This window comes from Prunus persica, chromosome G3 (assembly GCF_000346465.2).
Source record: "Prunus persica cultivar Lovell chromosome G3, Prunus_persica_NCBIv2, whole genome shotgun sequence".
Classification (NCBI taxonomy): domain Eukaryota; kingdom Viridiplantae; phylum Streptophyta; class Magnoliopsida; order Rosales; family Rosaceae; genus Prunus; species Prunus persica.
Window position 1 is genome coordinate 24,166,992 of NC_034011.1, and position 14,133 is coordinate 24,181,124.

The 14,133-nt window shown below is 36.9% G+C and overlaps 1 protein-coding gene and 1 pseudogene across 1 annotated transcript; one reads left to right on the forward strand and one right to left on the reverse strand.

The window, feature by feature from the left end:
- On the forward strand, positions 4,493-7,810 carry LOC18783792 (annotated as a pseudogene).
- On the reverse strand, positions 10,352-13,987 carry LOC18784250 (eukaryotic translation initiation factor 3 subunit M). Its single transcript, XM_007215402.2, has 10 exons — positions 13,680-13,987; positions 13,120-13,249; positions 12,528-12,666; positions 12,239-12,451; positions 12,003-12,141; positions 11,392-11,542; positions 11,190-11,299; positions 11,008-11,105; positions 10,834-10,903; positions 10,352-10,662 (listed from the first exon to the last, which is right to left on the reverse strand). Exons 1-10 carry the CDS (start codon positions 13,770-13,772, stop codon positions 10,573-10,575), a joined length of 1,233 nt encoding a protein of 410 aa, XP_007215464.1. The 5' UTR covers positions 13,773-13,987; the 3' UTR covers positions 10,352-10,572.

The following is a 14,133-nucleotide window of genomic DNA, read 5'->3' on the forward strand; positions in this document are numbered from 1 at the left end:
TATGGTTAAGTCCCATAATATGGGTAAGTCCAGAATGTCCAGAATTAATTGACATGTATGTATTAATCTGTGGCATGCCTTCAGCATGACAGATATATGGGTTCTAAATGTTCCAACTCCCTAAATGGAGATTATCCACGCCCTACTGCTAAATAACGCTCCAATAGAGGTTATAATCCACATTCTCACATAATAAAAGCCCCATGAAGTGGCTTGGGTACCCAAAAGCAAAGAAATGCTTATAATTGATGCATGCGCATGCACATGAGAATGGTGGAATCATGAATTGATGAATGACAATTTTTGATCATGAATTGATGAATGACAATTTTTGGTTTTGGAGTAGCTACTCAAATCATCAATGGGCTGTGTTGATTGGAACCACGTTCAATTATTAAATGTCGACAATATCATTGGCCAAAATGGAACGAGGTAATTCCATTATAGATGAGAATGAACGTGAAAGAACAAACCCATAGTACGAACCCCAAAAGATGTTAATACTGAAATTTATACTTGGGTGTTCGGAATAAAAGGGAATATACCTACTTTGTATGACACACTGTTTCTGGCAGAAACAAGGAATGTTGGGTTCTCTCCATATTTACAGATTCAATTGTGCCCTCCTTATTACACAATTACGGAGACCAACATATTATCTTTAAGGGTTATTAAATGCATGGAGCATATCGCCAGAAGCGATTTCCTAAAGATGTATAAATAGCTGGGTTAAAGCTATATAATGTGTCATAAAGTTTAATCCCTTTTAAACAAAATCCGTTGAGAGGATTGACATTGCATAAAGCAAGTCCCTAAAGGACATATGCTTGAAGCACAAAATTTGTACTCAATATTAATATGCATAAATTACCTCAGTGAGTACATTGATTATAATGTGATTGCAACACATTAAAACTTCTGAATAGTTCAAGAAATATTTGTCTCGACTTAAGGATCGAGCATTATGCCAACGAGATTCTTGCTTATACTAAGAAAGTATTGAAGCATTTTTATGAGGATTATCCGTTGGACACTTTAATGATTTTCCGGAAGTATATTGGACCGGACATCATATTTTCTAGATAGGGCTCAACTCCATCACCATCATTTTGGGATGATGTGAGGTATATTTGATGCTATCTCCGCATAACACCATGTACGGGCATATTCTTTCAAGTGAACTTACAAATAGCCCAAGTTTTGTTAGAAACGCGGACTCTAAAAATTTCTATGATTTACATAGAGATAGCTCACTGGAAATATATTTACTTACTCAACTACGAGAATTATTAATGGCTATATCCTCCACTCACTCCGATAGATTCTCACTCCAAAAGATAGTCATGAAGACATCTGGGGGAGATATTCATCAGGGGGAGCATCCAGAACTATGCTGCACTGATTACTGTAATCTTCTTCATTCCATCAGTTTTCTACCTCATTGGGTTTTCTCCAAGCAAATCTTTAATGATGCAACCGACATGTCATTTGTGGTCTCCAAGGGGGAGTGTTGTAAATAATATTGGTGAAGCCCACATAAAGAGAAATGATGGAAGAAAAATGATGGTGTTGAGTATGGAAGTCAAAAGAAGGAATGATGGTGTTAGAAGTGGGATAATTAGTCAAAAGATGAAATTATAATGTTGGGGAGAAATCATTATGTCTCCATTAGAAGCCTTTTACTTTGCCTATAAATAGGCTTGCTCATTCACTTGTAAGACACACCAAAATGAAGAGAAGAATGAGTGAGGAAAGATAGAAGAGGAAGAGAAGGAAGAATGAGGGTGAGTGAGTTGAGAAGAAAGAGAGCAAGAGAGAAATTCTCCAAGAGAGAAAATTGAGTGAGCCATACATATTGTAAACATAAATTTGTAGCCCTATTATTTTACATAGTGGAAAAGTTACTGCTGCTGCTCTCCGGGGATGTAGGCATAGCCGAACCTCGTTAAATACTGTGTCTCATCTACTTTACGTGCAGCTCAATATTCGCATATATACCAGTTCATTTTATAACATATATATATATAGGGGGAGGATTTGTGGCACTATATTTTTGACACAATTTTTGGGCCATTAGATTACTCCACTTTTAATGGTTGAGATTAAATCTGACATGATAAATAGTTTTAATGTTTTAAATAAACAATCATTAATTTTATTATCTCTCTCATAAAAATAAAATAAAATAATCTTCTCTCTCCTCCCTTTTTTCTTGAAAACGTAATCTCTTTTCTTGGTAGTATCCTTTTTTACTTGGTATATACCCCTCTCTCTCTCTCTCCCTATGAATTCTCTACTCCATTTTTATTCCATTTTCATTTTTCTTAAAACTAATACGTTTTGTTTTGTTATTTATGATTATATTGAAATCTTCACTATTCGGTTTGTTTTCTTAAAGAACTTCAGGTTTTACAAACGGAGAAAATAAAATATTTTTAGAGATACGGTGCAAAAAGTTTATGCCGAACAATATAAGTTTATGCCGAACAATATAACCTTTAGGAAAATGCTAGGGAGACCAACTTTAGATATCAACTTGTGTACCAACTCTCTAATAGAGTGTAGGACCCATTGTATTGGTGGGCTCCACCTCTATTAGAGAGTTGGTACACAAGTTGGTATCTAAAGTTGGTCTCCCTAGCATGACCCTAACCTTTATTGGTGCAAAAAATTTATGCCGAACAATATAACCTTTATTGGTGTTTTGTCTGCTTGTAACCATTGTGGTCTGGTAGAGGAAGGGAAAAGATGGTTTAAACTTTAAAGGAATGGAGGGCTTTGGGCTTATCCCCCAAATTGAGCAATATGGTTGGATGGTTTATCTTTTGGGAAGGACAGGATGCTTGGAGGAAGTCGAGAAACTTATTAAGAGAATTCATAAGGTTGGTTTGCAGTTACTGGAGAGAGAGAGAGGGAAAAAAGATGGAGGTTTTTTTTTTATCCTAGGAAAGAGAGAGAGAGGTATATACCGAGTAAAAAAGGATACTATCAACATCAAGTAAAGAGATTACATTTTCAAGAAAGAAAATAGGAGAGAGAATTATTTTATTTTATTTTTATGGGAGAGAAAATAAAATTAATAATTGTTTATTTAAAACATTAAAACTTTTTGTCATGTTAGATTTAATCTCAACCATTAAAAGTTGAGTAATCTAATGGTCCAAAAATTGTGTCAAAACTTGTATAAAAAATATGGTGCCATGGATCCCCCAATATATATATATATATATATATATATACCCTTGTAGGGTCCACTCCTTATTGTATTTCACTAATCCAAACCTTCTATTTTGTAAATACTCATTCAAAGATCATCTCTACAAAAAAAATCACATGAATCCGATATCATTTGACCACTCAATTGAATTATTGAAATTTTAGTACTTTCTTGAATCACCGTGTTCATTGATTTTGTAGGACACAATTGGATATCGAAACAATTTTCGATTTGTCTAATTTTTTGCAAGGATAATTTACGAATATAGACTTAAAAAATAGACGGTTTCGATCGTTGAAAAAAAATTCGTAGAGGACCGTAAGGGTGTCCCTCAAATAAAATTATTTGAGGAATCCCTCAATAGAAGGGGACTATATATATATATATATATATATATATATATTGTTGTTTGCAGGATCCTCATGGCTAGAGTTTACAGAATCCATGTCTGGCTTCATTTTCAGAATCAAAGATGGCAAAAGCAAGTGGAAAAAAACCTGCAAAATTTAAATGCAAATGTAATTGATAATTTTGTTACATAAACCATTACTGGAAGACATAAACGTCTGGCATGTATACCTATTCTACAGGTAAAGTTTGTAATACAAACTTATCTTTTCCACTACAACAAGAAGTTAACATCTTAAAAAATAAACCTTTTCTATGCCTAAGGTACATGTACATCAACCAATTCCAATAAATGGGAAGGAAAAAAAAAATCAAATTTTACCCTATCAAACAACAAACAAGAAAAATAAAAGTAAAAAACCTTTCAGTTTGGAGAAAATGAAAAACCTTGGAAAATTAAGTAAAATTACAGAACAAAATTTGTTATTAGGAAAATCATTGGCATCCCTAAACTTCAAAGTTTTAACACTTCCCAAATTACATGCAAAGCAAAGGTAATTACCCTATCGAAACCCAATTGTTGGGGATTTTTATTTGTTATATTAGTTTGAAACCAATTCCCACACACAACCAAGTTCCACAATAATATCTCTCAAAGATATTCCTCTACCCAATCAATTTTATTTCAATCGATTGTAGTGTTTGTGGTCCTAGTTTATTTTTCTTTCATATCTCTAGTTAATTTCTGTACAAATTCTATATAGTCAGTCTACTACCCCCGTCAACTTCGTACTCCCTAGGGGATATTGGTCATGTGGATGTGGATGATTTGTATTCTTCATGGATAGAGAGCTGAGAGTCACTTGACACAAAAAACTTTTCCAGATTCGAGGCAAATTAACGTATCAACAAAGTAGACCAGTCATTATGTATGATAATGAGTCAATGACTCTGGTTTTTTATTCTCATAAATGAAAGACTTTACAAGTGATTAGCAGTATAATTACTTGGCTGCCACTGTCCAACAACTTTAGCTTCTTTGACAGTGTCCAACTTGGCGTACTTGTTGTGCTCTCTATCCTTTTTGGATCCGGAGTTTCATTGTCCTTGATAAAATGAAACCTTCACTTATGCAATTGACATGACGTCGACAACCAAAGCCTTACATACCAGCACGCACCTTCAACTGAACTTTTTCTCAGTAGAAAAAACAAAACACAAAAAAGCTTTGAACTTTCAAAGATCACCCTCCAATTTCAAAGTTTTGCAAAGCTTACTCTCCTTATGCTTACAATAATAAGTAGCAGTAACTTCCCCTGTTTCCGAGTTGACCCTCCTCTCAATCACCGTCACCTCACCCTCCCTCTCATCTTTCTCTTCCAATCATGAAGAACCCAAGCAGACGTCTTCATAAGTCCATTACCATGAAACCCATTCTCACTCCTCTGTTCCTTCCCGTGTTTCTGCACATCATCACCGTACACGTGGCCGGTGACACTTCTCCTATCTACACTCCGGTCGACGATATCACCGTTCAATGTGGCTTTTCCGGCCACCAACTCAACACAGAGGATAACAGAACTTGGACTGGAGATATCAACTCAAAGTTCTCCCCCCTTGAAAACCAAGCAGCTGGCCGCTCCTCCACATACAGACAAGCACCTTCTTCCTCACCTGTAAACCAACTACCTTACAGCACCGCTAGGCTTTCTCTCTATGAGTTTACGTACGAATTTCCAGTCACCAGCGGCCAAAAGTTCGTCCGTTTGTATTTCAACCCAGTTTCATATGGCCCTGACTTCGACCCATCCAACGCTCTCTTCTCAGTCACAGCAGGTGGTTTCACCCTTCTCGAAGACTTCAATGCTTCAGTCACTGCTGATGCTTTTGGGTTGGATACAATTTACAGAGAGTTCTGTCTCAACGTTGAGTCAGATGAGAGCTTGAACATTGCTTTCACTCCAACCAGAGCAACCCAAGATACGTATGCTTTTATCAACGGAATTGAAATTGTGTCCATGCCCAACAATCTTTACTACACCTCTGCAGAAAATTCAGATGGAGTTAATTATGTGGGCAGCGACAACACATTTCGGATCGAAAACAGCACTGCGCTGGAGATGGTGTACCGATTCAACGTCGGTGGAAGATCACTGGTTTTCATTCAGGACACTGGTATGTACCGAAACTGGGATGGCGGGCAAAAAGAGAACAAGTACTTAGACGATTTAAGCTATAAGTTTAGTGTTTTACCAGAAAACAGTAGTATCGAACTCAACTTTACTGACATAGCAGAGTACTCTGCTCCAGAAGAACTTTACCATACTGGCCGGTCAATGGGCTTGAACAAGACCATAAACAAGAGCTATAATCTCACCTGGGAGTTCCCTGTCGATCCCAAGTTTTTGTACCTGGTTAGGCTTCATTTTTGTGAGTTTGAACCTAAAATTACCAAGGCCAGAGACCGACAGTTTCAGATCTTCATCGCCAATCAAACAGCTGAACAACTTGCGGACATAATCGAGTGGAGTGGTGGAAATGGAAGACCAATTTACAAGGACTACGTTGTGTTCATGCCTGCAGGCCCTGGAAGCCAGAAGAAAGTTAGTCTCTTTCTCGCACTGCAAGCAAACCCAAAAGATTTTATGACCAACTACAACGATGCAATCTTGAATGGGCTCGAGATCTTCAAACTCAGTGACACAAATCGGAATCTTGCCGGACCCAATCCCGACCCACCTCTTCTAATAACCCCACGAGTGATAGCTCCACCGCAAAGCCGTAAATTTTCGAATAAGAGTTCAACTTCTCTAATTGCTATCATTGCTGGTCTAGTTTCCGGCGTGCTTGTTTTAGGCTCTGTTCTCGGGTTTTTCTTGGTGTTCAGGCGAGGAAGAAAAAACAAGGACTCGAGCTCCAACCAGGGAATGAAATGGGATCCATTTTCTTTTCCGGCGACCCACAGAACATATGGACCGTCTTATTTGTGTCGTTACTTTACACTGGCTGAGATCAAAGCCGCCACTCGAAACTTCGATGACAGTTTTATTATTGGAGTTGGAGGGTTTGGTAACGTGTACAAAGGATGCATTGATGATGGGGCCACTCTCGTTGCAATCAAACGGCTAAAATCTGAGTCATCACAAGGCGCCCACGAGTTCAAGACGGAAATCGAGCTGCTCTCTCAGTTCCGCCACCGCCATTTGGTGTCTCTCATCGGATATTGTAAGGACGGCAATGAGATGGTATTGGTGTACGATTACATGTCACGTGGGACCCTCGACAGCCATCTCTACCACACTGACAACCCCCTCTTTCTTGGGATCAGCGTCTCCAAATTTGTATCGGCGCTGCAATAGGGTTGCACTACCTTCACAGCGGCACCAACGGCACCATCATCCACCGTGACGTGAAGAGCACAAACATTTTATTGAATGAGAAATGGGTGGCCAAAATTTCAGACTTTGGATTGTCAAAAATGAGCACAATCAACACGTCCAAGACCCACATTAGTACGATGGTGAAAGGCAGCTTCGGGTACTTAGACCCCGAATACTACAAACGTCAACGGCTAACTGAGAAGTCAGACGTGTATTCATTTGGTGTAGTGTTGTGTGAGGTACTGTGTGCAAGGCCGGCTGTGATGCATAATGCGGAGCTGAGGCAAATAAATTTGGCTGAGTGGGCCAAGAGCTGCCATCGCGACGGGGAACTTGATCAAATTATTGATCCAAGCATTAGGGGTGAGATTGAAATACAGTCTCTGAATAAGTTCGTTGAGATCGCTATGAGTTGCATGAATGACAGTGGAATCGAACGCCCGTCAATGAATGATGTTGTGAAGGGACTTGAGCTTGCATTTCAGCTCCATCGCAACTGCTTTGAAAGGAGCAATGAGGTTGCCTTCAACAATGACAGTGCTGCAGCTACAAATGAATCCATTCAATGTATATCTGAGACGATCTTTTCTGAGATCAATGATCCAAATGGGAGATAATGGACAACATTTTTTAGTTACCCAAAAAATGTAGCAGTATTTGAAACCAATAATATTGAATGCAAATTAAGAAATTACGTGCAGTAACTCACGCTATTTGAAACATTTTTTAATTCATTCCTGCTGTGTTTTTTTTTTTTTTTTTTTTAAATTTCTCTAAATCTTTTTTCATGGCTGCATTCTGGGAGCCTTTTGTGCCATTTCGCTGAAATCATGGAAAATATCAGACGAGACAGCCATTCCGCTGTCAAGTAACTATCTTATCACGACGGCTGCCTTAGAAGAACCGCAAGGAGAAGAAGATCCATCCTCCAACTCCAAGATCCCAAGCCCGGTTTTAATTAAGAAAATAAGGTTCAAATCAAACGAAATAAGAAGGGTGTTTATCTCAACATCATTTTATACTTTTTAGTTCATAGAAAATGAAAAACCTTGGAAAATCAAGAAAAATTACAGAAAACAAAATTTGTTACTAGGAAAATAATTGGCATCCTAAACTTCAAATGTTTTTAACACTTGCCAAATTACATGGAAAGCAAAGGTAATTACCCTATCGAAACCCAATTGTTGGAGATTTTTATTTGTTATGTTTATTTTTCTTTCACATCTCTAGTTAATCTCTGCACAAATTATGTATGGTCAGTCTACCACCCCCGTCAACTACTCTCTAGGGGATGTTGGTTATGTGTTTGTGGATGAGTCACTTGACACAAAAAGCTTTTCTAGATTCGAGACCCGTGTAAGAATCTAAATACGCGTACGACCGACTCCCTTACAAATTCATAACTACGTCTAGTCTAAGAATGGTAGTTAGAACAAGAACTTGCAAATTTTGAAGAAAATTTTTTTCAATCATGAATAACTACAGTATATATTTTTACTGTTCATTTCTACCAGGAAGTAATATAACTAAGGATTAACTAACTCCTCAAGTCCACTGCGTCTACCCTAAAAGGAACTAAGCAAAGTGGGTGCTTAGACAAACTGCTCAAATTTGACATGCAAGTCTTTGATTCAAACATCAGAAAACAATAAGCAAATTACCCAGTAAATGCTGACTAAATTAACACAAAACAACAAACTTGCCCAGATCCCTCTGCCCAGTAGATTCAAGAACCACAAAGAAAGAGACCCCACAAAACAGTGTTGACACTTAAGTAAAGTGGTAAGGGTATTTTTGGAAGTTAATAAGAGAAAGCAGGAATGGGAATCGTATCGACTAGTCCCCCTAGTCGATCTGATACCTAGTTTTGAGGGAATGTGATTACGGATTTTGAGGTGGGACCCACTTATTTTTTCATTCCTGATTGCAAGTAAACGCAGGGGAAGTCAGGAATGAAAATCATTCCCTTTCCTCCCATACCCATTACTGATACGTAAACATGCCCTTAGTCTACAGCCTACCCTACAAAAGAAAATAACTGGTGATAGTCAAAGTCTACTATCTTCTATTTGTGGAAAATCTTTCATTTAGATTAGTGCCAAATATTTAACATGCAATGAAAGTCTTTGATTTAGTCATCAGAAAGTAATGGGAACCAAACCACGTAATCAGACAAAAAGTTGACAGGATGACAGAAAGCAATAATCTTGTATGTAGTATTCAGGCAATTTCTTTGCATTTACACTAAGGCTTGTTATCCCAAAACGTACTTAAGATTTATGAAATTATCAGATTATATTTTTAATTTATTTTTTTTGTCATTTGTGGTCCTTAAGGTTAGTATATGTGATCTCAAATAGTTCATGCCGTTAGGTTCCGTCAAAAACTCCGTTAATTTGTTGACGTGACATATATCTCAAAAAACATTCATGAGGTTCGCGCACCTATCACAAATGATCCCTACGACTTTTATTTTTTTTCATTTAAAATTCAAAAAAATTGTTTTCTTTTTAAAATTTTATGAATTTAAATACATGTGACTATATTATTGTAGATGTGGGCTTCATATATATGTCACATCAACAAACTAATAGAGTTTTTAGAAAATAATTTAAAATTCATAAAATTTAAAAATAAAAAAATGAAAAAACTAAAGGTTTAAGGTTCATAAATGGTCCTCAAGATTAAAATCCTTCTATAAATAGTTTTTTCATTTATAAATAATTTTAAAAAGAAAACCAAAATTTTATGAATTTTAAATTAAAATATTAAAAAATTTCATAGAGACCATTTGTGATAGGTGTATAAATCTCAATGATGTTTTGTGATATATATGTCACATCAGTAAACTAACGGAATTTTTTAAAGAACCTAACGGCATGGACCATTTGTGATAGCATATACTATCATTGAGGATCATAAGTGACACAAAAAAAAAACGTTAAAGAGGCAATTTGATAGTTTCATAAACATTAAGGATGTTTTGTGATATTAAGCCTTTACACTAATAAGCAAAACAAGGCAGGAACTGAAACCATATCTACAACTATGCAGCTTTCCCGCTTCATTCAAACATTTGGCACTAGACCTCCTCTCCCAATCATGACAGGCACAACCAACAGATTACAACCACTTTTGTTTAATTATTTGACACAATATCATCGTATTTATTGCATCTAGATCTAATAGTTATTCAATGGGATAATATCCCGGTGATGCTAACGATGGATAGTAAGGTCATAGATCCAAATCTTGTGGAAAGAAACTAAAAAGGAGTTTTCCCGTCTACTCCTAACAATTGCAAAATGAATCCTATCGGGGTCGAGAAAGATCACCTGTTACGCTCCAATTGCTCTCAGAAATATATTATTCATCACCAACATATTCGAATTTCAGAACAAGAGAGTTTTCCTGTCAAACGCAACAGAAGTTGCTGATGATATATAAGCAGTCATTCATCATTTACCAAGCGTATAATCATAAGATTTGTAAATAGCAAGAGACCTTTTTCCTGTCAAAATTTCCAAAACATTTGGATCCAAAGTCCAAAGGGAAAATAATGTGGAATCATAAATACTACTTCAAGCTTTCATAAGTCAGCCAAGAACCTACATAACCAAGAATTTTCTAACGAATAACTAAGCCCTGCACTGCCTGCGAGCCATCTTCAGCAATCCTGTTGGCTCGAATTGTGCTGATAACATTTGCAACATTACCCTGCCAATGAGAACTTTGTCAATATACAAATTCAATAATGAGATTTATGGACAGCGCAACAAAAAGAGTGGGTCTTCATACAGTACAATGAATCAAGTCTCGTTTCTTTGGCAATTATTAAACAAGAATTAAAAATAAAGCATGAAGCACTAGATGTAGGCAGTTACTTACCCTCCAAGTTGCTAACTTTGATCTAAGTGTAAGCCATTGTTGCTGCCCAAATACTCTCTCAGTACAGCGGCTGCAGATCAATGGCTAAATCAGTTCAAGAACAAAGAAGCATGAAAGAATGAATGAATAAATATATGTTTGTTTGTGTGTGCACACAAGGTATGAAACACAAACCTCACAATCACCACTTGATTCATCTGGTCCATTTTACAGTCCATTAACTTAGCAGTTATCGCTTTGACCACCCAAAGTTCGACGACATCATCATTAATCTGCCAAAAACAAGTCCATAAGCATATACTTAACCAAGATGTGAAAGGAAAACCTTTAGAACCAGAAAGGTAAACCAATCTAACCTGAAGTGTATCTCTGATAAGACTGTAAGGAATTCGTCCAGATTCATCAGAGCCAAGATCCACCAAAGAAATCAACCTCATCTTTGTTATGCAGTCTTCATGGACAAGCCCTGTAACATTTCATAAAGCATAATTTAGACGGCAATAAAAAAATCTATTATAATGCTGAAGAAGACTCAGTCAGAAGAAATTAATATTTTACCGTAGCCTTTCAGTAAAGTAGAATTGGCAGTCTGAAACTCCAAGTAAGCATCCAGCCTCTGAGTCAGAAAGATCTTTAAAAGCTGATATGCCAACGCATGCTTAGCATCCTTCTCCAATTGTCCTACAGCAGGCATATCTAGCAAATCACACTGCAGATCAATAACACCAACATATCAGCATCTAAACAACTATTGTAGGGGGGGATTTTGGTCATCAGAGACAAATGCCAAAAACCCAGTTGTTCGGGAGTTATGATCAGCACTCCAACTGGTCAATACAGACTAAAGTCCAAAAGCATAACAAATTTCATATGTAACCTCAGAGGAAACTTATTGAATCCAAATGAATGTGAATGTTAGAAGGAGCTTCTTCAAAATGCAAGAAAAACCTTAATATCAATAATTACTTTATACGAGCCAATTCAAACTACTAAATTGTCCCTGCACAATTAACTGGATCTACCTCATAAGAAGAGATTTTTTTAAAGGAAAGAAACATATATTTGTAAAGGACGTACACAAGTAAACAAGGATGAGCATGCATCAAGAGAAATGTAGACCACTAAATTAGCATGCATAATCTTTGAAATTCCACAAGACCCTACAATACCTGAAACAAGTCAGGGGCCTTCACAAATTCCACAATTGTGCGCACAGCTTCCTCCTTGGCTTCACTCAATATATATGCATCTTCACCAGAAAAAGTAGCTAAGTACTTGCTCAGGAATTTGAAAGACTCCTTTGCCAAGCTGAAAATACAACACACAAAAGTAATCAATTATTCCTAAAACCAATTGAGCAGGGGCATGTACACATAAAAAAGTTTACAATTTCTACATAGCATACCTTTTGTGTTCTCTTAAAACATTTGAGATGGTAAGAAATAGTTGCCTCTGGTCCGAGACCCCAATATTCCACTCTTTCAAGAAACTTTCTATCTTTTTGAATGAAGGGATGACATGTTCAGTGACCTTTCCATTGATTGCCAAATTTAGAGCACTCAAGTAGACAAAGAACCGGCTATATGGATTCTCCAGTAGGTTGTACAGATTGAACAAGCTATAAAGAAAAGTATAAGTGTCGGAAGTACATTCAAAAGCATGCAAGATGGGTCACAATCACAATGGTATCTTACATCTTTAAGCGCAAAGCAGGCTTGTCACTTGGTTGCTGAGTAATCTTTGCGGATATAAGTTTTGCCATCTCAAGAGCTTCATCTGGACTTTCAGACTTTGTAACAACATTGCAGATAACAGTGAATATGCACTCAAGATCTGAAGAGGAAAACAACAGGAATTATTGTGTATGTGAACAAAAGTTTGACGAACATAGACATTAAGAAAACAAACAACATGATACCGTTAAGCTAGCAATTAATTATCATTGTGCGTTGAATGAAGTGATTACTAAGGTCCGTATTGTCCGACAATGATTATGAAACATTTTAATGAACATTAGCAATGCCTACAATAATATGCATCCCACTCACTGACCAAAAACATGCGCACTATTTTGAAGTAATTTGCTAAAGAACTTGCAGTAAACATTGATATAATAGTCGGACAATAAGGATTGCAGGAAAAAACTCTGCACCATCGACAACATGTTCTTCACATCAACTAGTAAATGGTAAATGCGTGACAATACAGAGTCATGCAATTCTAAGCCTCTTTATCCATTTAACTTCTAAAAAAAGAGTACATAAAGATGCACAATAAGGATTTTACCTTTCTCAGAGACCTTTGATAATATGACATCAGCTGAAGTTAGCATAAGTGACACCAAATCGAACCACCTGGCCATCACCATGCATTCTTGGGCTTCCGTGCATAATCTACTGACTTGTGGCTCAGCAACCTGGCAGATAATCATGGCAAAGATAAATTTCTCCAAGGAATTCACCAACTTCCGTGCATACAAGTGATATACATATGCACACTATTGATATACAAATTACATAAGCTGCTTTAGGATTAAGCAAATAACATAACATATCTAACGAGAGGAAGCCTCATTCTTATCCCCTTGATTTACTCAATACCACATTCCCAGCACCATGGATGGAAATACAAATTTTAATAATAAAAATCATTCAGTATCTAATCACAGATTTATATACTAGTAACCCTAAAATTTAGTTCAACTACTCGATCTAAGACGCTAAGCAAAAACCACTAGACCACCGAATTGGAGATAAAAGAGATTAATTTGTGACCGAAGAGAACTCGAGCAGGCATATTGAGATAATTACAGAGAGAACATGGAGCGGAGAAGGAGAGAGGAGTACCTCAGGGCCAGCGTCGGCCCAGGAGAGCTCTGAGGTGAATCGGACAACGGAGAGAGCAGGATCTTCCTCCGAGGTTGGCAAAATAGTCGTCATTGTTCAAGCTCTCTGCAGCTGCAACTGGTTTTTCTTTTGCAGCAAAGACAGAGCAGAGAGAGAGGGAGAGACGAAAACCCTAGCCGAGGCTTAATGAGGTTAAGTCTATCGGACCGTAGCCAAGTGCGTTGGAGTTACATGCGCTAATAGACGGCTATTATCATCTATGAGTTTGATTTAAATTCTGGATCCTTTTTTTCTTCTTCTCTATTTTTCTTTTAATAGGAAAGGTTTAGCAAAAGTAATTTAGAATTCTTTTTTGGATTTGTGGACATTTACAAATTTTGGAGAAACTAAATGTGATTAAAATGAATTTTATTTGCTGAACTTAATTCATTATTGTTATATTTGTAAACCATAT

Coding starts and splice junctions, on each gene's coding strand:
- LOC18784250 (XM_007215402.2), bottom strand. CDS start 13,772: ATGACGACTATTTTGCCAACCTCGGAGGAAGATCCTGCTCTCTCCGTT. Junction 12,142..12,238: donor GTTTTAAGAGAACACAAAAG/GTATGCTATGTA, acceptor TTGTATTTTCAG/CTTGGCAAAGGAGTCTTTCA. Junction 11,300..11,391: donor TACTTTACTGAAAGGCTACG/GTAAAATATTAA, acceptor GAAATGTTACAG/GGCTTGTCCATGAAGACTGC.